Source organism: Sander lucioperca, chromosome 6 (assembly GCF_008315115.2).
Source record: "Sander lucioperca isolate FBNREF2018 chromosome 6, SLUC_FBN_1.2, whole genome shotgun sequence".
NCBI lineage: Eukaryota > Metazoa > Chordata > Actinopteri > Perciformes > Percidae > Sander > Sander lucioperca.
Genome location: NC_050178.1, coordinates 39,218,923 through 39,245,359, shown reverse-complemented (window position 1 = coordinate 39,245,359; position 26,437 = coordinate 39,218,923). Strand labels below are relative to the sequence as shown.

General features: G+C 41.5%; 3 protein-coding genes across 5 annotated transcripts in view; 1 reads left to right on the top strand and 2 right to left on the bottom strand.

Moving 5' to 3' along the window:
* dnah1 (dynein, axonemal, heavy chain 1) overlaps window positions 1–8,488 on the bottom strand; it is a 32,578-nt gene extending 24,090 nt beyond the window's left edge. Inside the window, exons 1-22 of one of the 2 annotated variants that reach the window (XM_031278532.2) lie at window positions 8,338–8,488; window positions 7,398–7,577; window positions 7,214–7,295; window positions 6,891–7,068; window positions 6,595–6,745; window positions 6,341–6,473; window positions 6,106–6,252; window positions 5,738–5,993; window positions 5,451–5,608; window positions 5,131–5,342; window positions 4,141–4,439; window positions 3,406–3,556; window positions 3,048–3,241; window positions 2,701–2,926; window positions 2,443–2,562; window positions 2,243–2,325; window positions 1,936–2,077; window positions 1,527–1,682; window positions 1,173–1,371; window positions 815–1,068; window positions 340–552; window positions 59–223 (exon numbers count right to left, since the gene is read on the bottom strand). In XM_031278532.2, the coding sequence (XP_031134392.2) occupies window positions 59–223; window positions 340–552; window positions 815–1,068; window positions 1,173–1,371; window positions 1,527–1,682; window positions 1,936–2,077; window positions 2,243–2,325; window positions 2,443–2,562; window positions 2,701–2,926; window positions 3,048–3,241; window positions 3,406–3,556; window positions 4,141–4,439; window positions 5,131–5,342; window positions 5,451–5,608; window positions 5,738–5,993; window positions 6,106–6,252; window positions 6,341–6,473; window positions 6,595–6,745; window positions 6,891–7,068; window positions 7,214–7,295; window positions 7,398–7,574 (3,696 nt within the window). In that variant the 5' untranslated portion in view covers window positions 7,575–7,577; window positions 8,338–8,488. Of the gene's footprint in view, window positions 1–58; window positions 224–339; window positions 553–814; window positions 1,069–1,172; window positions 1,372–1,526; window positions 1,683–1,935; window positions 2,078–2,242; window positions 2,326–2,442; window positions 2,563–2,700; window positions 2,927–3,047; window positions 3,242–3,405; window positions 3,557–4,140; window positions 4,440–5,130; window positions 5,343–5,450; window positions 5,609–5,737; window positions 5,994–6,105; window positions 6,253–6,340; window positions 6,474–6,594; window positions 6,746–6,890; window positions 7,069–7,213; window positions 7,296–7,397; window positions 7,578–8,337 lie in introns of those variants that run through there. The other variant, XM_036001815.1, reaches the window with a different exon arrangement.
* Window positions 8,489–16,478: 7,990 nt separating this feature from the next.
* On the top strand, window positions 16,479–23,619 carry si:dkey-202e22.2 (netrin-4). Of its 2 annotated transcripts, none has more exons than XM_031278506.2 (10): window positions 16,479–17,321; window positions 17,940–18,433; window positions 18,533–18,853; window positions 19,152–19,278; window positions 20,564–20,752; window positions 21,019–21,235; window positions 21,362–21,489; window positions 21,642–21,710; window positions 21,934–22,104; window positions 22,325–23,619. In XM_031278506.2, exons 1-10 carry the CDS (start codon window positions 17,231–17,233, stop codon window positions 22,459–22,461), a joined length of 1,944 nt encoding a protein of 647 aa, XP_031134366.2. In that variant the 5' UTR covers window positions 16,479–17,230; the 3' UTR covers window positions 22,462–23,619. The 2 variants fall into 2 exon arrangements, with proteins under 2 accessions (XP_031134366.2, XP_035858196.1); XM_036002303.1 differs by having other exon boundaries at window positions 16,704–16,764.
* On the bottom strand, window positions 23,156–25,266 carry chchd4a (coiled-coil-helix-coiled-coil-helix domain containing 4a). Its single transcript, XM_031278524.2, has 3 exons — window positions 25,078–25,266; window positions 24,541–24,639; window positions 23,156–24,449 (listed from the first exon to the last, which is right to left on the bottom strand). Exons 1-3 carry the CDS (start codon window positions 25,097–25,099, stop codon window positions 24,076–24,078), a joined length of 495 nt encoding a protein of 164 aa, XP_031134384.1. The 5' UTR covers window positions 25,100–25,266; the 3' UTR covers window positions 23,156–24,075.
* Between the last annotated feature and the right edge of the window lie 1,171 nt (window positions 25,267–26,437).

Below are 26,437 nucleotides of genomic sequence, written 5' to 3'. Positions count from 1 at the left end.
TCTCTGTAGAAAAACAAAACCTTTGTCCGTTAATATTAAGTGTTGTGGAAGCTCTCACCGTTGGATTATTAAAAGCACTTTTCATGACTCTCCTCCATGTTTGATCCATTTGCTGGTATCTTTTTCCTTCCACAGGCAGCTGCTGAATGATATCATCAGAGCTGAAGATAGGCTCCAAGTAAAGCCAGGAGCGCTGGCACATCAGCCACTCATCCAGCACATCCTGCAAGCACCAGAAGAGGGCAGACACTGCATCATAATGATAAAAGACACAAGACCTTAAGTGTGTGCGTGTGTGCATGTGTGCATGTGTGCATGTGTGCATGTGTGCGTGTGTACTTGAGTCATTCTCAGCTTGCTCTCCCAGGTGTTGATACGGGCCTCAAAGGTTTTTTTAAAGGGAGAGAAGGACATGCCCTGCGTCATGACAATGTGGTCATCCAGCAACTGCGACGCTTCATCTGGGCTCTTCAAGATGTAGGTGCCTGTCTCTTTGTGGGGCAACACATCAAAGACTACTGTTGACCACTCATTTTCCATTTTTTCCAGGGCCTGAGTGAGAGGGTTTGGAAAAAAAGTATCAGCCACCAATTATATACACCAAATATTATTTTACACTCAAGTGCTCCTACTGTGAAAATTGCATTTAAACCTAAAAATGTTGTTCATGAGAAAGAGAATAAAATAAGCTGCCCAAATAATGTCCAAACTTTGCCGTTCCACAGTGACACTCCATTCATCACACATCCTATACAAATAAAACTTAAAACTTTATAAACACTGTATTTAGAATATGACTCCCGTTCAAAGGTACCTGTTCAATGGTGTACTCTTTCCCAGCTACCTCAGCCACATGAGCTATGTCATCCACGTAGTTCTGTAGGCCAAGCTCCAGGCAGCGGGAGAAGGTCAGGTTGGCTTTGGGCATGACTTTCATCTCGATGCGTTCCGAAAGCATCTCCCAGTGACGGTTCCTCATCCCCGGGTTCCTCAGGCCCTGAATCAGAGGAATGTAAGGACGGAAGTCCTCAATCTTGCTGCGGATTACAGATGCCACCAACTGGCAGTCTAGTGCCGTGTAAGACAAAGAAAGCAGGCCAAGAAAAGAACACGTCAGACGTATTAACAATCACACTTTGTCAAGTTTGAATGGTGATAGATGTGTCACCTACCGGGAATGTCCTTGAACTGTTTAATACATTTGTGCATGGTCTTGTGGGCATCTGTAACATTGCGCTCAAGCTGCTCAGGGTCTATGGAAGACAGTGGGTCATTGAGCCAGCTCTCATGCCAACGTAGCCAATCAGAGGTGGTAGTCCATAGGTCTTTGAAAGGCAGGAAGTCCTTTACCAGCTTCTGCAGGTGATCATACTGTAACACACATTGAGATTTCATTGTCAGAAAAAGCATGACAAATTTAATTTCTTTTCCAGTTTGTTTAACAGTACAAAACAAGAGGAAACATTCTGGCATTTGGAAAGATAAAACGTATCTAGACATAAATGAATGGATCCTCTTTCACTTACGTTAGTGACAGGAACACCAAAAAGACGTTCTCTGGTGTTGTAGGTTTGAGCCATTGTCTGACACTCCTTAAGTTGCTTGCTTATACGCCTGACCTCGTTGACCACCTCATGGGCATGATCAATGTCTGCATGAGCCGCAAACCCAGCAACCAGCATCTATAAACACAGTTGTGGTGATTTATAAAGAAATAACATCAAGTACCTTGCGGAACTAACATTTCTAACATTGAAACATAATAGGCTAAGCTCTGTCTAGACTGGATGGATGGAGACTGTTGACGGAGGACCGATCACAAGAAGAATTCTGAAAAAAATACAAATAATAAAGGGGTCTACTTTCAGATGCAGCCAAATGAGGCTGCGAATTCAGTTGCTGTTGAACAAAAAAACATTTGTTGACTCAGCTGACCTGCAAAGAGTCTAGGTGCTCTTCAAAGTTGTTCTGGTCAACCAGCTGGATCTTATGGAAGCGCTCCTCATCCTCCACATTCTGGACGGCTACTGCTTCGATCTGGCCAATTATCTTTTGAGGCCACCGAATAGCTGTCCACCTGCAGAGATAAGTATCTACAACAATCACTCTAATAACTCCTCAGGTCCCTCTATTCACTCTAACCACTATGAACCCATCAAATCACTCTTAATCCCACATTAGAAAATGCAAACTCAATTTCAGATTAGTTTTCAAAACATTAGCATGGGGATTTTACACTTACTTTTTTTTAACATCCTCATCTGAAAGACAGTAGCAAAATTCGTCTAATAGCTCATAGTCTGACAGGGTCTTGCCAATAAGATCCTGTTGTGGACAGATTGAAAAACATTTTCAGATTTATTGTAAGTAAATAAAAGTTAATAATTTATAGTAACCCTTCATATGACACTTAACAGAAATAGCCAGTCCACACATGTGCACCTTGTAACTCTTGAGCTGTTCTGGGATTTGCTTCGCCCAGTCCCTCTTTTCAGCCAGTTCCTCAATGCTGTTGGGCTTCTCATGTAGCTTTCTACTTATTGTGTTGCACTCGTCACATGCCTACACACACATACAAGATAAAAAAACTAAGGTCACTTTCAAACTGAAGTAAATGTAGGTCCTGTATAAAAGAAAAAACCCATACAGTCAGTATATACTGTGTAAAGTGTTTTTCTAGCCTCTAAACAAATGACTTACATTGTCAACCTGCTTGCGTAGCTTCACAACAATGTGGTCCAGCATTGCACTGGCTAAAGCCTTTTTTTTGTTAGAGAGAGCCTGACGTGCCACCTCTACACGGACAACAAATGGACCAATGACAATGGAGGTGGGCAGAGAGTGCTCGAGCCTTTCCTTGTCTTTAAGATGTTGTTCCACCTCTTTCTTCACTTCTTGGGATGTCTGTTCTGCATGTATATGAGATCTGGCAGAGAAGATTTAAAAAGACAAATTAATGAGGAAAGCATGCTGTACGGAACATAAATCTGACAGACCTTAAACCTTGTGGGAGAACTTGCATACTTGCAAACTTTAAACAAACTTACTTGAGAAGGGTTTCTATGTCCAAGTTGTGTAGCTCTAAGTATTTCTCATATTCAGCAGCATAAGCCCTGAGAGGTATGGCTGCTTGTATCAGAGCATTGCGGACCTTGCCTCTCAGCTCAGTTACTTTTGGTTCATACAAATTCACTGACTCGAGCAACGGATCGCCACCGATGAACAAATTCTTCATCACAAACTGGCATGGACAAGAGAGGAATCGTTAAATCATTGTTCCATAGAGTATATTTGTCATTATCATCATCAATGATAAAGGAACCTATCACGGAACAAGGTTTACATCGCATTTCCATTTTTTAATTCAATGCTCAGTGATTCAGGTGATTACAGATTTTATTTTACCTTATCAAGCTGTGGTACATTGTATGTGGCCAGAATGGCGTTATCAAACAGGTTAACGATAGATGTCTCAAAGTTCTCCAATGGAGTGCTGTAATGAACCCCAGTCTGATCCAGAACCAAGTCCACCAGGAACAGAGGGTTCTTTTTTGGCCTAGTTATAGAGAATGGAGTAATATTACCAACACAATACTAAATATTTAGCAATATTTACACTCACTAGGGTTCAACATTAAGGTTTTTGTTCACTTGTCCAGTTGGGCAGGACATTTTTTTTTTTTTTTTACTTGCCCGAAGTCCACTTTTACTGGTCACTATACAAATAGTTTTTTCGGAAAAAACCCCGGAGAAAAAGCGCTGAAAATAGCGTAACAAATGGCAAGCACCAACTTGATTCTTGATTGGCCAACGGCACATTAAAATCAAATCATTCAACAAGCATTTTGCTGACGAGGGCAAGCGAACAATAATGTCATTTATGATACCATGATGCCCGAACGGGAAAGTGGGTTGTTATATTTACTTGCCCGACGTGGCGTTTTACTTGCCATCGAGCAACCTTTATTGTTGAACCCAGCACACGATCAAACACTCCTTAAAACTGAACTGACTATGTAACTAACAAGATATAGGAACAGCATAAGAAAATGTGGATGCATATGAACACAAAAGTGTATAAGGAAGATGTTTATATAAATGTAAATGTGTGCCCATGTGTGCAAGTGCATGCTATCCTACTTGTAAGGGCTAGTGATAAGGTCATCCCCCCAGGCCAGGTCAGGAGGACATGTCAGCACACTGTGGCAAGTGCTTAAGATCAGCTGAGTCAGGCCGACCAGCGAATCCTGCACAAGGAAGCGCAGGGAGTCCTGCAGGTTGAAGTGCACCACAGACATCAGTCTGTAAAGCTTGGACATCCTGTATATCTCCCAGCGAGATTCGTCTACGTTGTACGAGCCCTGGCCAATATTCCCCAGGTTGGCACGGATGCTGTTGCTCAGTGTGACCATCCATGCCTCTCTAAGAAACAAGTTTATCTGAAGAAAGAGAAAAATATTTGATGCTTTTTTGTTCATTTGAAATTCAGACGTCTTTTTTTCTGATTATCACAGTTACATCAACAGCAAAAATGTATCCATGGTTAAATTTTAATGAAAGGGACTTGTACATGCCTTTTTTTGCCAGTACCATAGCAGTTTAACCCTTGTGTTGTTCTTGGGTCGAATTTGACCTGTTTCTCATATCAGAAATATGGGTTTCTTTCAATCAAATTGCCCAAAAATAAATTGGATGCATGGATGTTCATTGTATGGAAGCCATACAACATTCTTTGCAGGTAAAATTAATGATTCCTTCCATTGAATTTTGGGTTGTTTTATTCAATGTTATAGCATTTGAAATTTTTTTTTAAATGGTCTTAAAACAGTATATCCTAACTAAACTTTGACATATACTGTGATTGACCCGGAAGGACAACAAGTTCATGGGCGACGGGAAGACAAGCACAAGGGTTAAAACAAAAGAAGAGTTGTTGCTGTTAATCTTTTACAAACGGTTTAACCACAAAAAAAAAAAATGCCCTGGGGACCCATTGTCTTAGCATGAGTAGTGGTTAAATCTGCAGTGACGACCAGACAATCAAATAATGCATTCAAATTCTTATTTAAAAGAAATCAAAGCTACTTTGAAGTTAAAGCCCAGTATCTGCAGAATGAAAAACTACAATACCTGAGTATGTATTTGGGACTGGATGACTTCAAACTCGTCCAGTCGCAGTGGTTTGATTGAGGTGACATTGAAAAGCCTCATGGTTGCTACTTTGTTGCTCTCAGACAATATTTCAGATAATGCACGGATCACCTCTGGCTTTGTTAGCAGGGAACGGAAGACAAAAGCAGCTTGGTTCTTCTTATAGGCAAAGTGAGGAACTGGAACGCACCCTGTACATAGATGAAACAATCTAGTTCTTTAGATTGTGAGGGGTTAATACATTAATTCATTTTGACCCCACTGACTCAAACAAACGTATACAAGGCTAACAGTCTTACCTTTTTGTGGTACATACTCAGGATCCTTCTGTGGCAGGGTGATGCGTGAAAACTCCTCTGGGTGGCTCCTCACTACTTTGTCAAAGCTCATGCGGTTCATTGTACACTCAAATTCCAGATTGACCTCCTTCTCCAGATCCTCTATACACTTTTCCAGACTGCACACATAACATTCCCTTTATTCTCCCTATTAGTTAGTTAACATTTCAACTCAGAGGGATCTATTATAAAACAGATACTGAACAAGGAGACAATGACAGCAGTAATATCACACTGACATTACTCACATTTTCAGCCTGAGTCCAGGGGCTGAAAGGGTGTGTCTTTTGATACGCTGGAAACTGGTGGTATCAAGAGTTGGTGTTCCCCTCCAGATGGGTATGCAGTCCACAGACAAGTGGTAGAGAAGCAGAGCTTCTGTGTTCTCCCTCCAGCGCAGGGCAAACTGGATCCGTTCGACAAAGACTCGTGGGTCCTCAGCATTAAATACCAATCTGATCCTGGGTACCCAGAACTTAGCGCCTGCTTGCATGTTGTTTACTGCTATGGAAATGAAGTAGATGGAAGGCATGCATGGATGGTGAACAAGACAAACAGAGCCAAAAGGAAATTAGGAGACAATATTGTGTCATTATAATGCAAAGTAAAAACCAACCAGTAGATTTGCTCCTTTTGGGTTTCTCATTTGTCAATTGGCTGTTTTGGTGAACTTTCTGTACCAGGTACTGGCATTTCTTCTTACTATAGTCAAGAACCCCAACTAAATGCCAGCTGTACTCCTGGGAGGAGCTTTTTGGGTCCTCTTCAAAGAGAGAGAAGAGAGTAATCATCAAAGAACAGAAAATAATGTCTATCTCTGTTTACACTGTATATTTCTGAGGACATTTTACCAGAAGGAATCTTTTCATCTGTAGGCAGCAGGGCTTTTGCAGGAATAGGTTTTCGATAAGGTAATTGTTCAGCATCGCCCAGGGCAAGCCAGTCTTCCGGAGTCCGGCAGTCATACTCCTCATTGTCAAATACCTAAAGGAGAAACATGGGAAAGATGAGTGTAGGGTTGTGCTGTGCCCCAAAATATGGAATGTAAACAGTAATTGGTTACGTAAATGCATAGCAGAATAAATTACAGCAGTAACAGACTCACCTCCAGGGGGAGGTAGGGTGATACAGGATTGTCAGTCATAGTTGCATGCTCATCACTACTGCTCTGATGTCTTGGCATTAGAAGATTGGAGCATATGCCTTTTTCTGCCAGGAGCTGTTCAACATCTAACTTCAAATATTCCCTTCGACGTCTATAACAAAACAATATAAAACTTAAAAATGAGTCTTAACAACAGGCAGTTAAAATAAACCAATTCATGGACCCCACTAAACCAGCTAATGTAAAACCATACATACATGGTTCAGTCATACATGGTGCACACAAACACTGCATACCTCTCGATCTCTAACTTTTGAGGGATCTGGCCAGGAACGGTTTGGTAGGGTATCTGGACTTTGGGTGCATCTCCACCCTTGCAGAAGTAAGAAGTCTGTGATTGCTGTGATGTAGGTCCATGGTTATCCTTTTCAACAATCTTGCACTGGAGTTGCGTTGGAGTTTTGAAGGTTGTAACTAATGAAAACAGTGCAGAGGGATAATGATTTTACACAGAGCATACAAAATGTATTTTTTAGAAGCATATTATGCTTCTCTTATAAATACATAGCTGGCATATCAGCAATAATTACTGAAAATGTCATATAATACAGTATCTCACCTTTTGTTGTGTTGAGATCACTGAACTCAAAGCTGGATTGGCCCTGTGACCTCTGCTGGATCTCAGGTCCCGCTGTACGAGACTAATCAATAAACAGTTAGTCTTGGTTTTGGTCAGAGCAAAATGGCCTTCACAATGAAATGTCTATCAGAATTTGAAGAGGCATAAGCTAATGTGCTTTTACCTGGAACTTGAATGTAGTGATGATATCCGAGTAGATGCCTTTCTGTTCATTCACAGAATATTTTCTGATTGGAGGGAGTTTGCACCTGTGACTGAGAGCTGGAGGCTTGGGCTCTGGAGGTTTGCCGGGGGGATGAGGCACCAGGACCCCGAAACCAGGCAAATATTTCCTTTCCATCCTCTAGCAGAATAAAATAATTTATGTGTAAACAATTAAGCTTGAATTTAATCCTGTTAGCTGCTTCTAAAATATTCTGGACTGTACTGCCTCAACATGCTTAGTCTACATGCAAAATGTGGATTGAAACTGGGTACATTATATTCAGGGTCCCACACCTGCTGAAACATTAAATGTAAGGACTTTCCATGCCCAAATTCCTCAAATTCTATTTAATTTATATTCTTGCAAAAATATAAAAATTCAAGCACTTTCAATGATCCATGTCTATTTATGCCTTTTTTTCTAAAACCTTTAAAGACTTGTTTTCCCCCACAAATTCACAAATTTTCAATGTGTCAAGGATCCGTAGGAAGCATGTAAAGTTATGTTTCTGCCCTAGGAGCACCTCACGTAACCTAAGTTACCTAGCTAGCTATATTTTGAAAAGGAGAATGGAAAATGAACATCCACCGGCGAAAGGCTTTTGAGCTAGCCTTAACAACAGGCCAGTTTGTCCGTGTAACATTACGTTTTAACCGGTTTAACCGACCGCTGCTGCTAAATAACGTTAACGTTAGCTAACTAACTAACTAGCTAACTAACGAAGCTGCATTCCAAAATACAAGCTATAAATCCGTACCTAACGTGTAACAATTACGCAACGTTCAGCTACGAGCGTTTGCGTTAGGCAAATCACGTCTGGATAACGTTAGGACAAGGAACGTTTGCTAATTTAAATGATGTAAACGACAAAAAAACAATAATTTTAACATAACGTTACCTTATTTTAAATTAAATTGCAAGCTCTAACGCTCCTTTTAAGTATTCTCAGCATAGATAAAATATTGGCGAGCTGAACTTTCGAAATCTCAGTTTCCAAGTGGAAGTTAACTACTGATATGGTGGACGCGGCAACGGTTGTCATGGAGACGAAGACGCGTCACTCCCTACTCAACTGCAGTGAGAGTCCGAGCAACACGAACATAGAAATAAAGTCTTAACAAAGTGTGTTTACATAGTAGTATTTTTACTTTTGCTGAAACAAAATATCTGAATACTTCTCTCATCACTGGTAAGGAAAAAAATCATTGAAGTATAAGAAAGCCATACAGGATGAAATAAGTGAATAAAGACAAAGAGAAGTAGTCCAGAGAATGAGTAAATATGTGAGCCTGTCCCCTGTAGAAACTGATAGTTTACCCTGGAGCAATAGATTTTTATTGAGTAAGATCATTTCTTATTAAAACCAGTCCCAAATCCTAGTTGTCCTCTAATTTAATCATCTGAATAATAAAAGCAGTGTGAATCTGGAAGCAGAAGACAAGTCGTAGTCGTAGCTTGAAAGAAAAGAAAAAAGTATTTATAATTTCTTCTTGATATATGTACATAGATCTTAGACAGTTTGAGCCTCTGGGATATTGGTACTCAAAACTGTGAGTAACCACCACATAAATGTCACATGACCACTGTTCTCCACAGGTAAGAAGAACACTCACATCCCATCCTGTTCCTGGTGAAGATAGTGACGGTAATGGCAGTAATAAACTAATGGAATTTCATTGGAATGCACACACACATTTCCAATCTTTTCCCTTAAAACTGATGACAGCTTGAATGTGTCCTCAAGGGAGAAAACCCCATTGACCCGTGCGATCCCCACACTCCTGGGTCACAAGGGCATCACAACCGTGTCTGTTTCCCATAGCAGATCACAGGCATCATGCACTGCGGCCCCTACTCCTGCCCCTGGCCTCTTTAGTTGAAATCCATCAGAGCAGCCTGAGATTGGGCAGCCAAGCACAAATGAATAGTCTCATGTGTCTAAACCCTCACGTGTCACTTGTGAAGGACCTGCTGCCACGCAGATAGAGATAAATAAGGTAGAGCGGGGAGAGGAGAGGAGAGTAACTGAAGAGTTATAGTGTGGCTAAGCTCATGGGGACAAAGGAGTCAGAGGTGACCTACATCACTGTTCTCAGCTCTGTGACAAGATCATGAACAAAAATCTTTTTTGAATTCTGTGCCGCAGTTATTACTCAGCATAGGCCTGTTGAAATGTTTAGTAAGAGGAAGTGTTTAGCAAAAGGCCTTCCGCTTCATTGGCTTGTTCTCAATAGAGCTCAGTCTCAAAGCAATGACCTCACCCAATGAGGAAGCCTAAGCCAAATGAAAGACTTCCCCAAGGGACTAAATAATCCACATCTAACAATGACATTATCATATCAGAGTGGCCTCAGCACTCAAAGCATCCTGACCACAGCAATTTATTAATCATTAGCACATGTCTAACGGCATTGATTAAATCCAGCCAGAGAGGTTCCAAAGAAAACCTCACGAGAACCACAAGTCTCTGATGAGGTGGTGGGCCTCAAAACATGGTCGCCTACCAATGTTTGGTTGGCAATACTGTAGCCATCTCTGGAGCCAGGAGCCCACCATGGTGATGGGATTTGATTGGACAGATGTGGCCAGCAGCTCTGGGTGAGTGGAACTGATTAAATCCTAACAAGCTTTGTTACAGCTTTACAGATATATGCTGACATGAAAGATCTGGCTCAACATCAACCAATGAAGAACATCAATATTAGTCACTTACATAATCACCCAGATGTATTATCCATTCTCTCTCCCCCCCCCCCCCCTCTCTCTCTCTCTCTCTCTCTCTCTCACTCCCTAAAATCCTCATATTATTCATCCACTTCTCATCCTCCCTCTCTCCGACTTTCACAGTATTGGGATGTTGTGAGGGTCATGGCTCTGTGAATATAACTCCTATTTTACGCTAATGACATCAGCATGTGCCGCTTACTTTAGCTCCTCCTGAGGGCCAGATGTTGGCTGATGGGATCAAACACTGGCTATCCCCCTGTTACTGTCACATTGTTGGGCAAGCCAGCAGGGTTTAGAAGTTGCACATATTCCCACATACCTTCTGCAGAAACCCTCAATCTAACCACAAATACAGGCACACCCTTAGGTTGCAGTGTGATTTTATTTTTGCACACAGGAATGGAAACATACAAAGGCATGCTGTAGTTTCCAGTAAAGTCTCATTAAACTTTCTTTAGAATATACATAGTTTTTGTTATGTTGTAAGCAAACATCAAAAATGCGAAAAACATGCATTTTCAAAGCACTGTTTCCTCTTTTAAAGGGCATCTGATCTGAATGATAACACGACTGTGGTCAGTGAATGTCACTGGTGTCAGTTCATAGATAAAACAGAACCACCATGAGGGCAGCAAGTGTCACATTAACATCACAGTGTTTTGTGGCGGTGCATTTTACAAGAGTAAAGCTGATACCAGCAACATACATAAAAGGCTGCCTTCATGCAGATTTGGTTTTTGACTTTGCCCAGTCATATGAGGTACTGTTGTTTAACGGTGACCCTTGTGCTTGGCTATACATTGAAGTTGCTGTCATGGTTTAGATGACTCACAGGTGTACTCTTGGCATGCCAATAAAGACTTGTTTAATGAGCTGAGAAGGGCCCCAAAGAAGCAAAGAGTCCAGACATGAGAGACAGACTGGAACCCCCAGGACCTCAAACAGCTGCATTTGATTTTTCCTCTCATTTGCTACATTTGTTACTGTGACTTTTAGGATCAGAACCATAGTCAAACAACATGGGTCATAGAAATATTCAGCAGAATCTCAGTGATGTAAAACTAAAGAACTAAAGTTGTTTGTGTGTATTTATGTGAGCATAAACATTATGCCTGTGGCTCCCTGCATCTAACTGATGTTGAACTCCAATGAGTTTCCAGTATATAACCCAGCCTCATTGTGCTGACCTCTGTCCCCCAGCACTTGGTTGTTGGTAGTTAGATTTGTTCTGCTAGTTTACCCCTGTGCTATTCTGGATTGACGACGGTTCATTTACCGGATAATTCCGGCGCCACCAGAAGTTCTGCAGGATGTCCCTCACTTTCCGCTTTCTTTGTGTTAACTTTAAACTCCGGTCGCATCGAGGAACATTAAGCGGAACCTCTGAGCAACGTTACAAGCTGCAAATGGCAAGTTTTGAAGAAAATTTGGATCGTGCAACAAGACAGGCCTGCTTGGTTCGTTCAGGGAATGATTATAAGGATTTACAAAGAATATGTTTATGGCATTTACTCTATAAATGGGGCCTTTTGGGACCTATTGGTGGGAATTTTCTACGGACAAAATACATAAAGCGATACACTCGTAAGAGCAAATTATGTTGTTTTTTTTAAGATCATTTTTTTGGCTTTTCTGCCTTTATTTGATAGGACAGCTAGATGACGTTTAACCATGTATGCAGCTAATTTATATAGCTCACGTTACTGTATTGTGTGAACGGTTAACTTCATTTAATATTGTGCAGTTTTCTTTTGCGGGGTGCAAATGTTCCACCAAAGCAAGTTCCTTCCTGAGACCATTTTGAAGAGCCACGCTCGCTGCGTCCGGAGCTTAGTGTTGTGTAGCGTGATTGGTTTAAAGAAATGCAAACAACCCCTGACCGTTTTTTTCTCCTACCCAGGAGTGTTTGCTCCTGTTGCCAGAACTTCCTCTGCAGCACTGTGAAGATAGGTCTGGCAATGCGAGACTACCATTGTGCCAAACTACAGTGTCTTTGAATCCATAGGTCTTTGAGACAGTTAAAATAAAATGTTTTGTAAGCCAAGTCACTATGTTTTCTCTAAGTGGGTATGCAAATATGAGCTGGAAGAATACAAAAGCAGTGAGTGGAATCTATAACTGGCATTCCAGTTTTTTTTGTGTGGGTGGGTGATGGAAAGCGGAAAGAACGAGTTATTAAGAATTTGAGTCTGTGTTCATGTATGTGCATGCTTGTGTATGTTTGTGTATCACAAAAGTATATCTTGAGCTTGTTAGTCGATGACATCATAAACAGATGTAAAGAAGTCAGACAGTGACACAAGACCACAGGGGCCAGTGGTGTGTGCAAGTGTGCTTGTGGGTGGGAGGTTAATTTGTTGTCCAATATTAAACAGGAGTTTCAGCTATAAATATCCCTGCTCAGCTGAAGCCTCCTCAAGTAAACCACTCTTTAATAATCCTGACATTCCTCCTTGTTAAGAATTAATTAAGAATAAATGGAAACAGTTCAGCATAGTTTCCACTTGCACATGCCCACAAATCTACCCACAAATCCACACACAAGCTCACAGATGCACACATTATTGGTTTGGCAAGCTGCCCAAGTGCTTCACTGAGGCCTTGATTTGTCATCCTGCCTCATCTGGCCTCTATCAGATTCTGGTCTGACAGCTTAATCTCTGTCATACATCCGCTCGCATCAAAGAGGCAACATGCAACCTAAACCTATCATGCTAGCACACTCACAACACAAAAAGTAGATGTGCACATGCATGTTAACCAACTTTTAAACATATTCTTTGTGCTTTGAGCCCTCTATGACATGGGGATCATATCAAACATTTGCTGTAAGACACTTTCTTTGTGAGCTGTCCACACTGATTACCGTGCTCACACAATGATAATAAATGAAAGCAACACACCAACTCAAACTACCCTAAAAAAAGACCGTCCTTTTGGTTTTATTGGACTTGAACTGTAGAACTTTGCAGTTGACCTATCACCTTGACCTTTTAACGCCAACTGACAGGCTTCAGGGTAAAGTATTTAGGAGTTGTTGTATGATTTTAAAGGGTACAACTGTAAGCTAGAATTTCTTGGATCTGCAGTATACATCAGATATCAGGACTGTGTACTTTATATTGTAAGAGCAACAAGTCTTTTCCAAAAGTTCAACAGGATAATTAACTCTGAGCTCAGTGCTTAACTCAAGCACACCCTATTAACCATGGCACTTACTGGTTGCTCTTGTGGCCAGTGGATAACGTCATATTAGATCCTACTGTGTGTCATTATAGTCTCCATAACAACAATACCGTAACAAACTAAGACATTTAAAGTGGCCATATTATGCTCATTTTCAGGTTCATAATTGTATTTTGAGGTTGTACTAGAATAGGTTTACATGGTTTAATTTTCAAAAAAACACCATATTTTTGTTGTACTGTACATTGCTACAGCTCCTCTTTTCACACTGTGTTCAGGTCTCTGTTTTAGCTACAGAGTGAGACCTCGCAACTTATGTAACATCTTTATTGTCAGTCGCACATGCTCAGTAGCTAGGTAAGGACTACATGAGCTGGCTAGCTGTTTCTCCAACTTCGGCCTGTACAAGGCAGGATTAGCTGGTAGACTTCTTCTAAACGAGGGCCCGCTTCCAACTTTGCGTGGAATACCTGCAGAACAGGGACATGTAAGTAGTTCTATACAATTTATTTTGTAGATTACGGTGAATTTGTGTGTGTTGTAGCAGTGTTTTTCCATTGAGAACGAGCTAGCATGCTAATGGTTAGCCCCCTAATGGTTAAGTAGAAAGCCGTGCAGATTTTGACAAGCTCACTCGGAGACTGAAGGCAGGACACATTCCAAAACCTGTATCTCACTAAAAACAGCATGGATGTTTTTTTTTCAACATTTGTATGTGTGTGGAAGCACCAGAGACACAAAATAACACCCCAAATCCCAGAATAAGTGATTTTTTTCATAATATGGGCACTTTAAATTAGACTGGCATAAACTTACACACACACACACACACACACCAACTGAATAGATAATTTGGAGAATCAAATCAAGGTCTGATCATGTTGGATTGTGATCAACGCCTGATCAATCAAGTGTTGTGTCGATATACAGTATCCATAACAAAAATGCCATAATAAACTGAGACATTTAAATTAGACTCGCATAAATTTGATGGTTCCAAATCCACACACACACCAACTAAATAGATGGACTATTTGGAGAGACAAATCAGGGCCTGATAGTGATGATGGTGGCTTGTGAGGCCTAAATGCAGTAAAATCATGTAAGGAAGCAGCTTAATCCTCTTATCCCTGCATGGAGGAATATATGAGCAGAGAAACACAAAGACTTGAAAGACGACATGGAGGGAGAAGGAGATGGAAAAGTGTGGAGTGACACCATGTCCTTAACACACAAGCAGCCTGGACAAACACTGAGGATTGTAAGGGTGGCAAGAGGGAGTCCCTGTTCATCTGACCCCGGCCCCTGTTAAGCCCTGTAAATAAGAGAAAAAGGAGCAATTAGAGAGGCAGTCACGGGGCAGGTAGGAGATCACTGGGACCTTTCCTGGCTGGTATTTGACCTCTCACAGCTCGGGGCCATGATGAATATACACACTGAACATTGAGAGAATGTATCTGCTGAGGTAGAAGAAAGAAAAAAAAGATTTTTTTCTCTCAGCCCTGAGAATGTAACACATGTTAACTGCGGTGTGGATTATGTTGTTTATCCTCCTTGATATGCTCACGTTCTAAACTAGCACTTTATTGGATGTGGGCGGCTCTGCATTCCTTTATCACAGACAAACACCCTTACTGTAATTACAATTTCAAGTCAATTAAGAAGTCAATGTGTTTCGCATTTTGAAGGCGAAATGAGCAACCAAACATAGTTTACTTGCACTTGAACCAGCTGCTCTTAAAATGTTTTATGGCTTTGCTGCAAACCTTGACCTCAAACCAGTGACGTGAATTTTGGTGCCTTTGCAGAAGTCAGATATCAGTGTGTACATACAGTACGAACTTCTTCCAGAACCAACCTGATTCTGTCAATGAAGCAAAACCACAGCTGGACCACACGGATGATTTGACTCTATGTTTTATCCATTATCCCTTTTCCTTAAACACCCAAATACACACAGGTCCTCACATCCTGCACCCTGTGAAAATATGTGAATCTCATTGCTGTGTATCCCATTGAGCCAGAACCAAATCCAAGTGAGTACAAAGCAGCCATAAAGTATGTCTGTATACCACTAACACAACCAGATAACAGCTAATTCCTCATAAATGGCATTACCCAAATCTCCCATAAAGCTATTCTTAGCATATACTGCACCACTGGAGTGTGACGAAAGGAGAAACTGAGATGCCAGAAGATGGAGAGCCTCTGGGTTTTATTGTGTGGAGGCCTGCCAGACACTATAGCTGGTGTTAACAGTGGAGAGCGGGAGGACAGAGAGATGAAAGGAAAGATCAGCGAGGGGTGAACAAAGACAAATGTACAACATATACAGATAGGGTGATATATGAGTTAAGAGACTATGGAAAATGGAATTAAAAACCTTAGCAGGGAGATACCTTTAAAATCAACACAGATGGACAAATGTCAGATTAATAAGGATTGATGACTGGGACAACATTATGTGAGTAATCTACTGCTTGCTGCTCCTAAACATTATATTGTATTTTCTGTCAGTACAAACATCAGACCATATGCCATTCCTTAGTAATTCTGTTTTTGTTCTCCATTCTGTGGAAAAGCAAGCAGTCAGGTCTGTAAACAATTTGTATGGCATTAAAGACATTCATGGAAACCAATCCAATTCTGTGCGTCCATTCCAATTTTCTGAGCCCCTTGTATTTGAAGTTGAGCCATAAAACTAAAGAGACATGGTGTTTATTCTTTTGGGTGCCAGGGAGGGAAAATACATCAGGCTCAGCAGAGGACATAGATTTCCTGACGTGTGTGTTTATTATCCAGTGCTATAATGAAGAATGGCAGAGTAATCTATCCAGTCAGGCATACAGATGGGAGAGAGGCCCTTTTCTTGTCCAAATCATTTGCATGAAACACCAAGCTGTCAGATTCTTTCGGTGCCACAATGCGCCATCAAGCTGCAAATAACTGCATTGAGGACTATTTTTGTCTCCCTTCTCAGGTTTCTTCCTGCTAGACTTCAAAGAGACCTGTAACTTGGAATTGCTGCAGCTGAAAAACAGGAGGGCAGAAGCAGATAAACTAATTTCCTCGCCCCATTACGAGGCCCTGGTTAGTGGAGGGACCTGGTTTAGCTGGTATGCGCTGTGCGGCTGGTTCACATTAACCGCGCTGACGATCCCGTGCAAGTCGCAAGTCTGTCCACCCCTGTGCACGACCTTTAGCAGATTGCAATGGATACAATTCTGTCCAGAGTGGAGAAAATGCACAATCCAAGATAGTTGTTCGTGTTGTTTCAGTACAACGTCCTCACCGTGTGTGTGTGTGTGTGTATGTGTGTGGGCGGGGAGGACCATGGATAAATAGAGCCACACTCCTCTCTTGTGCGTAAACACGTAGAGCCCTGGACCTTGCTGGGACACGGAGCTCTCAGGTTGGCTGTGAATTAATGAAAACCTTTACATGAATTAATTAGCTTTGATAAGGACATATCCTTTGCATCGTTTAGGCTAACACACAGTCACGTTTTATCGCGCACAATCGATGAAGACAAGACACCAGGAAATTGGAAACATTTCGTTATGTCAAACATGGAGCGTTCATTCTTGGGCTAATCAATGATCCATTTGCTGCTACGGTGGAACACAATCCACTTTTGTCAGTGAGATGCCCTGGCTGTTCCTGAGGATGCTTTGAACTTTATAAAAGATTCTTTCAACATTGTTCCTGGAAGGGCATCGGAAAAATACTCCTGGAATCATCTGCACACTTTGCGCATTGCGTAATTGGCAGGGAAATATGAGCTTGTCAGTTAGAAAGACAACACATAATGTTGGGACTAATCTCTGCTGGAAGGCGTTTATCGCACCACGTATGTTGTAAACACAGCAGAAACAAGGATGAGAGTGTTTAGTATGCGTGGGAAAGGTCGGCATCAAATGCTGCTGGCGCTCTGTTGGCTGTTTTTGGTTTTTACGAGGAGCGGAGCAGGTGAGACGCATCATCATGCTCTTTCTCTGAATCAGTTGCGTCATTCTGTCTGATCTGGCCTTCTCTTTTTCTGTTGAGGTTAAGCTGTGTTATTGATTGGGAAGACAGTTATGCTGACTCAGCTGCATTACATATTAATGAAATTATTGAACTAATGATGTCTGATGGTTCTTCATTTGCAGGTGACATTGTATTTGCTTAGAATTTGCAGTCATAACAGTAAAGAATAAAGGCAATGCCTGTTTATATATTAACCAATAAATAAAAATGTGATAGCAGGGCTGCTTTTGTCTTGCCATTACATGTAACGTGAGAGTATTAATGCTGTCCAATGAGGAAAGGGTAGGATTCTGTGTCACATCAGAGCAAGCAGCAGTGGCACAATTGCCAGGCAAATCAAATATTCATGGTAAACACAATGACGAGGAACTTGGTTTTGTCTATGATGTCCATGCTGGAAAGTGCTTTTCTTTTACTGAATGCTTTTCTGCCAACACATATACGGTAAAAGCACTGATCTGAATACCCATATTATCACACTTAATAAATGTGATAAATGTAATAAAATATACTCTGCTATATGTCATAAGACTGACTATCCATCCCCCTCTGTGTCAGTTTCCAGATGTGTGGACCATGCCTGTAGTCCACCAATTGGGAACCTGGCTAGTGGCAGGACCCTCCTCACCCACTCAAGCTGCTGTGGGAACAGCTCCTTCCCACACAGCCCTTGCCCCCATCCTCCTGTAACCCCCCACCTCCTCTGCCCCGAGGACACCCACCCATCTGCTCACATGACTGATGACCCTTTCTTGCATCCAGATACCTGGTGGGCATCAGGTGCAGGCACCACCATGCAGGAGCAGCAGGATGAGATCCGCTTGGACCTTGAAGCACAGTTCTGTCTGTCCCATGTAGTTTTAGTGTTCAGGTCACCACGGCCTGCTGCCATGGCCATCGAGCGTTCAGCTGACTTTGGAAAGACCTGGGAAGCTCTTAAGCTCTTTGCACACAATTGCAGCATGGAGTTTGGTTTGCCTGATGATTTTACTCAGCCAGGGTCTTTGTGTACATCCCGTTATACCAGTGCTACACCCTGCAGTAGGGGGGAGGTAAGAGAATATGCACAGAGATGTAGGCTTGTGTATTATCTTTTGGCAGAGCCACAATGTTTGATTCAATGGTGATTGGTGTTCTGTTTCTTCTTCCAGGTAATATTACGGACACTAGACCCTAGCAGTGCTAAAACACTGGACCCTTACAGTCCAGAGGCCCTCGCCCGCCTCACACTCACTAACCTCCGCATCAGACTGCTAAAAGCTCAGACTTGTCCGGCACCTCTAAATCCACCTGCAGAATGGACAAGCCCCACGGCCTCAGCTCTGACTTCCACATTCTCCACAGAAAGCTCAGCCTCCACACCTTATGCTATTTATACTTTACTGGCCAGAGGGACCTGCCTGTGCCATGGACATGCTGAGCATTGTGTACCATACAACAGCAGCCAAGACACAAGACAGGACAGTAACATGGTGAGTGGCTTTTCCTGTGCTTGCAGGTGCGTGTCAAAGTAAAAGAACAACAGTCAGTGACAAAAAGACTATTAGAGAAAGTGTGTCTGTCAGTTTTTGCATTAGCCTGTGTTGTATTACAGTCTTGTATAACACACGTGTCAGGATGTTAGGTCCAGATGTAAAATGTACTTACTGATGGGGAAATTGCCAGTTAAAGAGCTTTAAATAGCTTGATTTACTCTTTACACCACCTGATACCACCTGACCTCCAGACAGCAGGTGTCTGTAACTAACCAGCCCCAGATGTGTTTTCCAGGTGTCTGGTAGGTGCCTATGTACTCACAACACAGCAGGAAATCACTGTGAGAAGTGTGCCCCGCTCTACAATGATCGTCCCTGGAGGCCTGCAAACAGCAGCAGTGGGGAGTCCAACCCATGCCAGAGTAAGTGATCACCACCAGGAATGCACAACACTCATCCTGCTGATAAAGAAAAAAAGAGAGAAGTGCTTTAAAATTGAGCTTTAAAGTGAATTAAATTTGTAGTTCTTATTAAGCAGAGATTTAAATACATACTCAAGACGTATTTAGGTTTTTAGATAAGCAATACTATTTCCATTCTTTGTTAAAGGTCCCATGACATGGTGCTCTTTGGATGCTTTTATATAAGCCTTAGTGGTCCCCTAATACTGTATCTGAAGTCTCTTTTATATAGGCCTCAGTGGTCCCCTAATACTGTATCTGAAGTCTCTTTTATATAGGCCTTAGTGGTCCCCTAATACTGTATCTGAAGTCTCTTTTATATAGGCCTCAGTGGTCCCCTAATACTGTATCTGAAGTCTCTTTTATAGGCCTTAGTGGTCCCCTAATACTGTATCTGAAGTCTCTTTTATATAGACCTTAGTGGTCCCCTAATACTGTATCTGAAGTCTCTTTCCTGAAATTCAGCCTTGCTGCAGAATTACAGCCACTAGAGCCAGTCCCACAATGAGCTTTCCTTAGGATGTGCCATTTCTGTGTCTGTAGCTTTAAATGCTATTGAGGAGGAGAGAGGGGGGGGGCAAGGTGGAGGGTGGGGGTGTGGCCTTGACCAACTGCCACTTTGCTCGTTTGAAAGCCATGATGTCTCTCTCTCATGGGTGGGCCAAATTCTCTGGGCGGACAAAGCAGAGAAAGGGGAGGTAACCTTGCTCCTTATGACCTCATAAGGAGCAAGATTCCAGATCGGCCCATCTGAGCTTTCATTTTCTCAAAGGCAGAGCAGGGCTCGGTTTACACCTATCGCCATTTCTAGCCACTGGGGGACCATAGGCAGGCTGGGGAAATGCATATTAATGTTAAAAACCTCATAAAATGAAATGTTCATGCCATGGGACCTTTAAATCAGACCTAGGGCATACAAACGAAAACAAAAAAATCCACCTTTTTAAGACGTTTTCAGAGATGGCCTCATACTGCCTGTTGCACGAGATCTGTGCACCTTTGGTTCTGGGTGCTTGGACCCTGGTATACCTTGCTGATCTAGTCTTTAAATTTTGAGCACAGGATGCAAAGCACTTTGACAACTGTATATATCTATTATGACTATAAAAGTAGGCTACATAGACTAAACAATAATCACCTATGTTTCCTGTTTGCTTTCTCTCTCCTTCCCATCCTGATGTCCTCACTTTGTCTCTCTCTCATCTCTCTACATGCTACGACATCACACACACCACTGTGACTTCAGAGTGCCAGTGCCACGGTCACGCAGATAGCTGTCACTTCTCTCAGCGGGCATGGCTTTCCTCCGGCGGCACCAGTGGGGGCGTTTGTGATGACTGCAGACACAACACTATCGGGCGCAGGTGCCAGCGCTGTCGCCACGGCTACCACCACCACCCATCCCTGCCCCTTAACTCCCCCCACACATGCACACGTAAGAGACTTCGAACAGGGGGGTCTCTTACTCTGGTGTGGGATTGGCTAATGTGTTATCAATCAGAAAAGCAAAATAAAGGAGGTTTCATAATTTATTTGATCTCAGTGGAATTAATTCACAGTTAGGGAGGTTTATGGATGAAATGAAAAAGAACCATAATGTCTTATAGCTCCATCTGCTGGTATATATTTGTAAATTCCTAATTTGACGATAGAAGACAAAAGAGCAGCATACACAGCTGTATTTGTGTTTCTGTTTCTCAGGCTGCTGGTGTGATCCACAGGGCTCTTTGCCTCCTCGTCCTGGAGAGGAGAGACCCTGGTGCCACCCTAGAAGCGGGCAGTGCCACTGCAAATCTGGTGTAGGTGGCACAAGCTGCAGACACTGCCTGCCTGGCTATTGGGGTTTTGGAGAGGAGGGCTGTAAACCCTGCACTTGCACTCACAGCTGTGATCCAACCACTGGGCAGTGTCTGGACAGGTTAGCCATATGCTTAATCCATGACCAAATTCTTTACAGACTAACACAAAAGCTAAAACTAAAACTCAGTGTGGTTAATTGCCTACAATGAACCTTGACCTGATGGGTTCAATTCCACTTTTGCAGCTACTCAAATAACCAGGTGTTCAATGTGCCCATTGGTGGAAAAATCCCTGATCTGGATCACATGTTCACAGTAGAAGAAGAGGTACAGTGGTCAAAGGAGCTTGCCGTCTCTGCTCTGCATTACACAGGTGAGTAGTACTTTGATTTACAGATGTATTGCTCATTAACGGTGAAGTTCATCTGCATTGCAAGGCTTAAAATTGTGGAATCATAGTGTTTTATGCAGTGTAATTATGGAGATAAAAATGGATCAGAGCATTAACTCAATGTCTGTACACAGGAAAGTGTAGCTGTAAGCAGAAAAAGCTGAGAAGTGTGTCTGACCTCTGTAAGACCAAACATGATTATGGTAAGAAATGATGTGCAATTTTTTTTTTTTACTTTAGTTTGAAAACTGTTTCATAAATTGTGATTCAATTCAATTGGATTTATAGTGTCAAAACACAACAGGAGTTATCTCAGGACACTTTAGAGATAGAGTGGTTCTAGACCACACATTATAAATCTAATGATCTGTACTTGCTTTAAATTGCCTTCTCAGTCTTCTGTTTTTCCTGTGTGACCCATGACAGTGATCAAAGCCATTGTGCTGTCTGCTCATGACAAAGGCAGCCACGCAGAAGTGCAGGTCAAAGTTCGCAAGGTCCTTCGATCAAGCCAAGTGGCGCTCTACTTGGGAACCATCCGCATCTATCCCCTGCCGTGGACCAGCCGCGGTTGCACCTGTCCTATTCTCAACCCAGGTAAGACGAGATCCAGACACATAAAGAGATGGGATTTGTAATATGGTACATATACATACAGTGCTGTTCTGTTCATAGTTTCAAGGTTTTCCTAAAGAGGCTTTTAGCATTAAAAGATTAGAACAGTGACACAAAAGTTAGAAAATATCAAGCTAACACCACAGAGATTTGTTATTAGATTAGATCAATTAACAATGTCTTACCTTTTTTTTTTTACCAGGTATGGAGTACCTGCTGGCAGGCCCAGAGGAGGCTGGGACAGGCCGTCTGCTGGTCACCATGCAGAGTGTGGTGGTCCCATGGACACCCCGACTTGGTCTACTTATATCAGAGAGCCTGAGGACTGGATGCACATGAACATAGATCCAAAAAGGCGGGAAAGACTTCAGAGGATTTCTCAAGAATGGTGGAAAAAAAAATCAGAAAAGGGACTGAAAACCGCTGGACAACATGCTGTATCATCAGGAGGAAATTATCCAAACTCATGATCAGTCCAGGTCACAACATTGAAGAAAGGTACTCACGATGTGTGAGTGTGCAACACAAAATAAAGACTAAAATGAATACCTGGATTTGTTAAGATCTGAGTTTAACAAATCTCTTATTCAATGTTTACCTCCTCTTTTTTATTAGCAAAGAGAAATGTACAAAAGATTAAGGTAGTCGTATATAGAAAATATGTGATGGGGAAAAGTTCTTCGAATTTCAGATGGTTTCTAAAATATTTATTACTTCTTTCATAAATAGTAAATATAACACATTTTGAAAGCTAAACATAATTTGGATTCAATAAAATGCTATGAAACTATCATTACTAATAAACAAGCAATATAATGAACTAAGTGAACGCTGTAAAATGTGATGTGGTTCTGTCTTAATATACAGTCACCCATTTTCCTCAACTTGTAAATCTTCTTTGTAATTCCAGTGAGAGAAGCTCGCATAAAATCCCTAAGACTTTCAACGTGTGAAAAAGGAAAAAAAAAACAAATCACTGACAAGAGGGTGTTATGCTTTGACTTTAGAAGAAGCAAAGGAAAATGTAATTTGAAATTGTTCGACGATCATTTTAATGTGGACATGTTTGAGAAAAACCCATCAAGTCTTATAAGGCATGAATGTCATTGAATGGTGACCAAAGCATCCAAATGGAGACATCTAGACATTGTTGAGACAACAAAAACATTTATGCAGACAGTTAATTGTGACAAGCCACTTTGGTCTAGGACACATACAGCGTCAATTGACAAATATGACAACTATAGCTCATACGGCAACAGATGGAGACCCTGAAGTTTCTACAAGATGTCAACAAACAGCTAAAAAAAACATTTCTTAATATCAATGTAATGGTCACTGAACAGAAGCTGAAACAGTAGCATTGTTCTCTTACCAATTACCTGTGTTTTGGTCTCTCACGTGATGGAAAGCAAAGGGACTAACTGTTAAGTTGTAGTAAGCGTCAAAACTGTCTTGAGTGGATGTTAAATTCCTTAGAAAAGCTGATCATTGCTTACTGTTAAGATTACTGTCAAATTGAATGATTAGTGATATTCCTGGGCAGCAAACATGAACAGGACAACACGCATAATGAACACTAACAAGCTCTACTGATTGACATAAGACAGCAAATTAAATTCCAATTGCATATAAAGTGAGTCTTTTAACTAATGTCCCTGCAGCAAATAGCTTGGCCTGCTGTCATTAAATCATATTATTTATTCAATGATTTTTGAGTGCTCAGCAAACAAAGTAGCCTATACTTTTATACATAACGCTATGTTTCTCTGCATTCACAAAGTCCTTCTCTGATGGCCTTTAAATTCTGCCCATGAGATCATGAGAGCTATTTCAGTAAGTCCCCTCTGTAGGCTTAAACAGGAGGAAAGACCAATCACAGCTGCTCATGGAGAGTCAGTTATGCTCGGCAGTGCTTGCACACAGAGTAGCCTGGGTGACAACAGATGGACCTTAGCTGGCAGTCTGATTGTCTATAAGCGATGTGCTGTCAGATGAGACAGCAGACTCGGATGTTGAGGTCGCTGGGGTAGAGTCAGTTTCAGGGGGTAAGGCAGAGCCCTCGGTCGGGGCGGCGGAGACAGAACTAGAGCTGGCCTCTGCTTGGGAGCTTTCTTTATCTTCCTCCTGAGGATAGAGCTCAGGATACCTCTGCATGCACTCTTGCATGTTACGGAAGTTGTCGATACACTCGGAGCCCTTCACCTCTTCCTTGCTGTAGTGAAAGCAGGAAAAAGCCTCTTTGAACTGAGAACCACAGGGTCCACTGGCCATGCCACCCAGGCATGGGCAGTTCCAGTTGATGTCTCCATTTGGAAGGATCAGACCTAAAAACCAGACAGAGGCAAGTTAAAGGAATTACCTTTATGGGGTAAGGAATGTTTGGAAGTCAGGTCCACTTTTTCCAAAATGACTAACCCTGTTCCTCATATGGATCATTGGGGTCATCGGCAACGAGCTCAGCGTTGCTGGGTGCTTCATGGTCCTCCTTGGTCACGAAGATGATGCGATCTTTACCTACATGACAAACAACGACAACACAAGGATTACAATAGAGTAACGTTACATATTCTGGTCCTGGATAGTATAGCTGCTACTATTTTGTTTACAGTGACCTTTGGGGGGCGTACTATGCCAGTATCTTTGACCCGAGTTAACCTGCTCAGCCGTTTGATAGCCCTGACAGTACCATCAGGATCAGAGGTAGTAACGTTAGCCGCTTTTCCCAATTTGTGACTTACTTGTCAAATAACTGCAGCGACTAGCTAGTGTATTAAGTCACTACAACACCCTATTGCTGGAGGCTTGGCTTTTCTCGCAGCTAATAGCTAACCTACTGTAATGTAATCTGCGTTAAGTTAACGCTGTTTCTAGAAAGTTAGCCTAGCATGGTGGCTCGGTCGATGACATTGCCCAGCCATGGAGTGAAAATGAATGAAAGAAGATCGAAATTACCCTCTTGCCTGCAGTACGACATGTCTGCCGGTGTCTTTGTCCGTCGAGCCTCGCCCTCTGTGGTAAAAGATGAACAGTGTGAGAGGAATTACTTAACTGCAAGGTTCGCATTTGACTAGCTAAAGCTACCCGGCGTCCGACAGCACCCCCCACTGACCCTCTGGTCACATGTGGGCGCACGAAAATGACGTCACTCGAGTTTTTTTTTTTTTATTAAATTTTTTTTTTTTTCGGTCTATGTAATAAATATATATTTGAATATAATAACAACCTAAATATATCATATAGGTTTTGTATTTAATTAAAAAAAGTGAAATCAAAATAAATTGTTTGTGAATCATTTTAAACAGTAGTGGAAGTACATTAACTCATTATCATACATTATTATATATAGTTTTGAGGTACTTGTACTTTACTTGAGTATTTCCATTATCTGCAACTTTATACTCCTACCCCACGACATCCCAGAGGGACTACGTTTTTTGATACATTTAGTTACCAGTTACTTTGCATATTCAGATTACTAATACAATATATACATCAATGAATACATTATGTAGGCTATTATTATAGATTAAACGACCCTGCAGTAAATATAAAGTGATTAAAATAGTGAGAAAAAAAAGTGATGATCACATTAATGCATGTAATAATATAATAATTATAATCCAATAATATAATATACATTATTCTGATATGGTCCATTTTGTATAATAATTACTTCCACCCCTGGTTTGAAATAAACTGAATTTACTTAACAATAATTTCCCATTTTAATTGTTCCTCCTGTTTTCTTGTTTAGTTCTATTACAGTCATATGTAATTCTGAGTCATGAGTTCTAGTTAACCTGAACGCCTATACAATACACCCTTTTGAAATTTTCATCCAGTCTAAAAGCAACAAGGCCCCAGGTTTTCATGTAAAGAGCTAGCAGATGGAAAAGTCAATTTTTGGGACAAAAAGGGAAACTAAAATGCAAAATTAATCATTTTAAATGTATTTTTTTTCTTCATCTTTCGTGTATTCTTAATGATCACCCAATTAAATATCCATCAATGCACTGCCTCATTACTTATGTTTGGTGACTCATTCTTTAGATCATAGGGTATCTAGAAGTAGTCAGAGATATCTGGACTTTTGATTGGTCTTGAAGACATTTCTTCTGTCTTATGTGTTTTCATTGTCACTCACATTAAAGTCTATTTAGCAACATTTGATATAAACATTAAATGTAATGTGAGAAGGTTTCTGGCAGTGATGTATTGGCATACTGTGTACAGTTTGTTTAGCTACATCCCCCCTTAGAGTTAAATTTTAATCTTTACTAGCAGGTGTATTTTAAACCTCATACAGTGACCT

What these genes read in the sequence shown, in the direction of transcription:
- si:dkey-202e22.2 (XM_031278506.2), top strand. Translation starts at nt 17,231, where the DNA reads ATGAGAGTGTTTAGTATGCGTGGGAAAGGTCGGCATCAAATGCTGCTG. An exon ending in TTTTACGAGGAGCGGAGCAG is followed by an intron (nt 17,322 to 17,939) that starts GTGAGACGCATC and finishes CCTCTGTGTCAG; the next exon opens with TTTCCAGATGTGTGGACCAT. An exon ending in CTCCCCCCACACATGCACAC is followed by an intron (nt 20,753 to 21,018) that starts GTAAGAGACTTC and finishes TCTGTTTCTCAG; the next exon opens with GCTGCTGGTGTGATCCACAG.
- chchd4a (XM_031278524.2), bottom strand. Translation starts at nt 25,099, where the DNA reads ATGTCGTACTGCAGGCAAGAGG. An exon ending in GTCGTACTGCAGGCAAGAGG is followed by an intron (nt 24,640 to 25,077) that starts GTAATTTCGATC and finishes TTTGTCATGTAG; the next exon opens with GTAAAGATCGCATCATCTTC. An exon ending in TGATCCATATGAGGAACAGG is followed by an intron (nt 24,450 to 24,540) that starts GTTAGTCATTTT and finishes TCTGGTTTTTAG; the next exon opens with GTCTGATCCTTCCAAATGGA.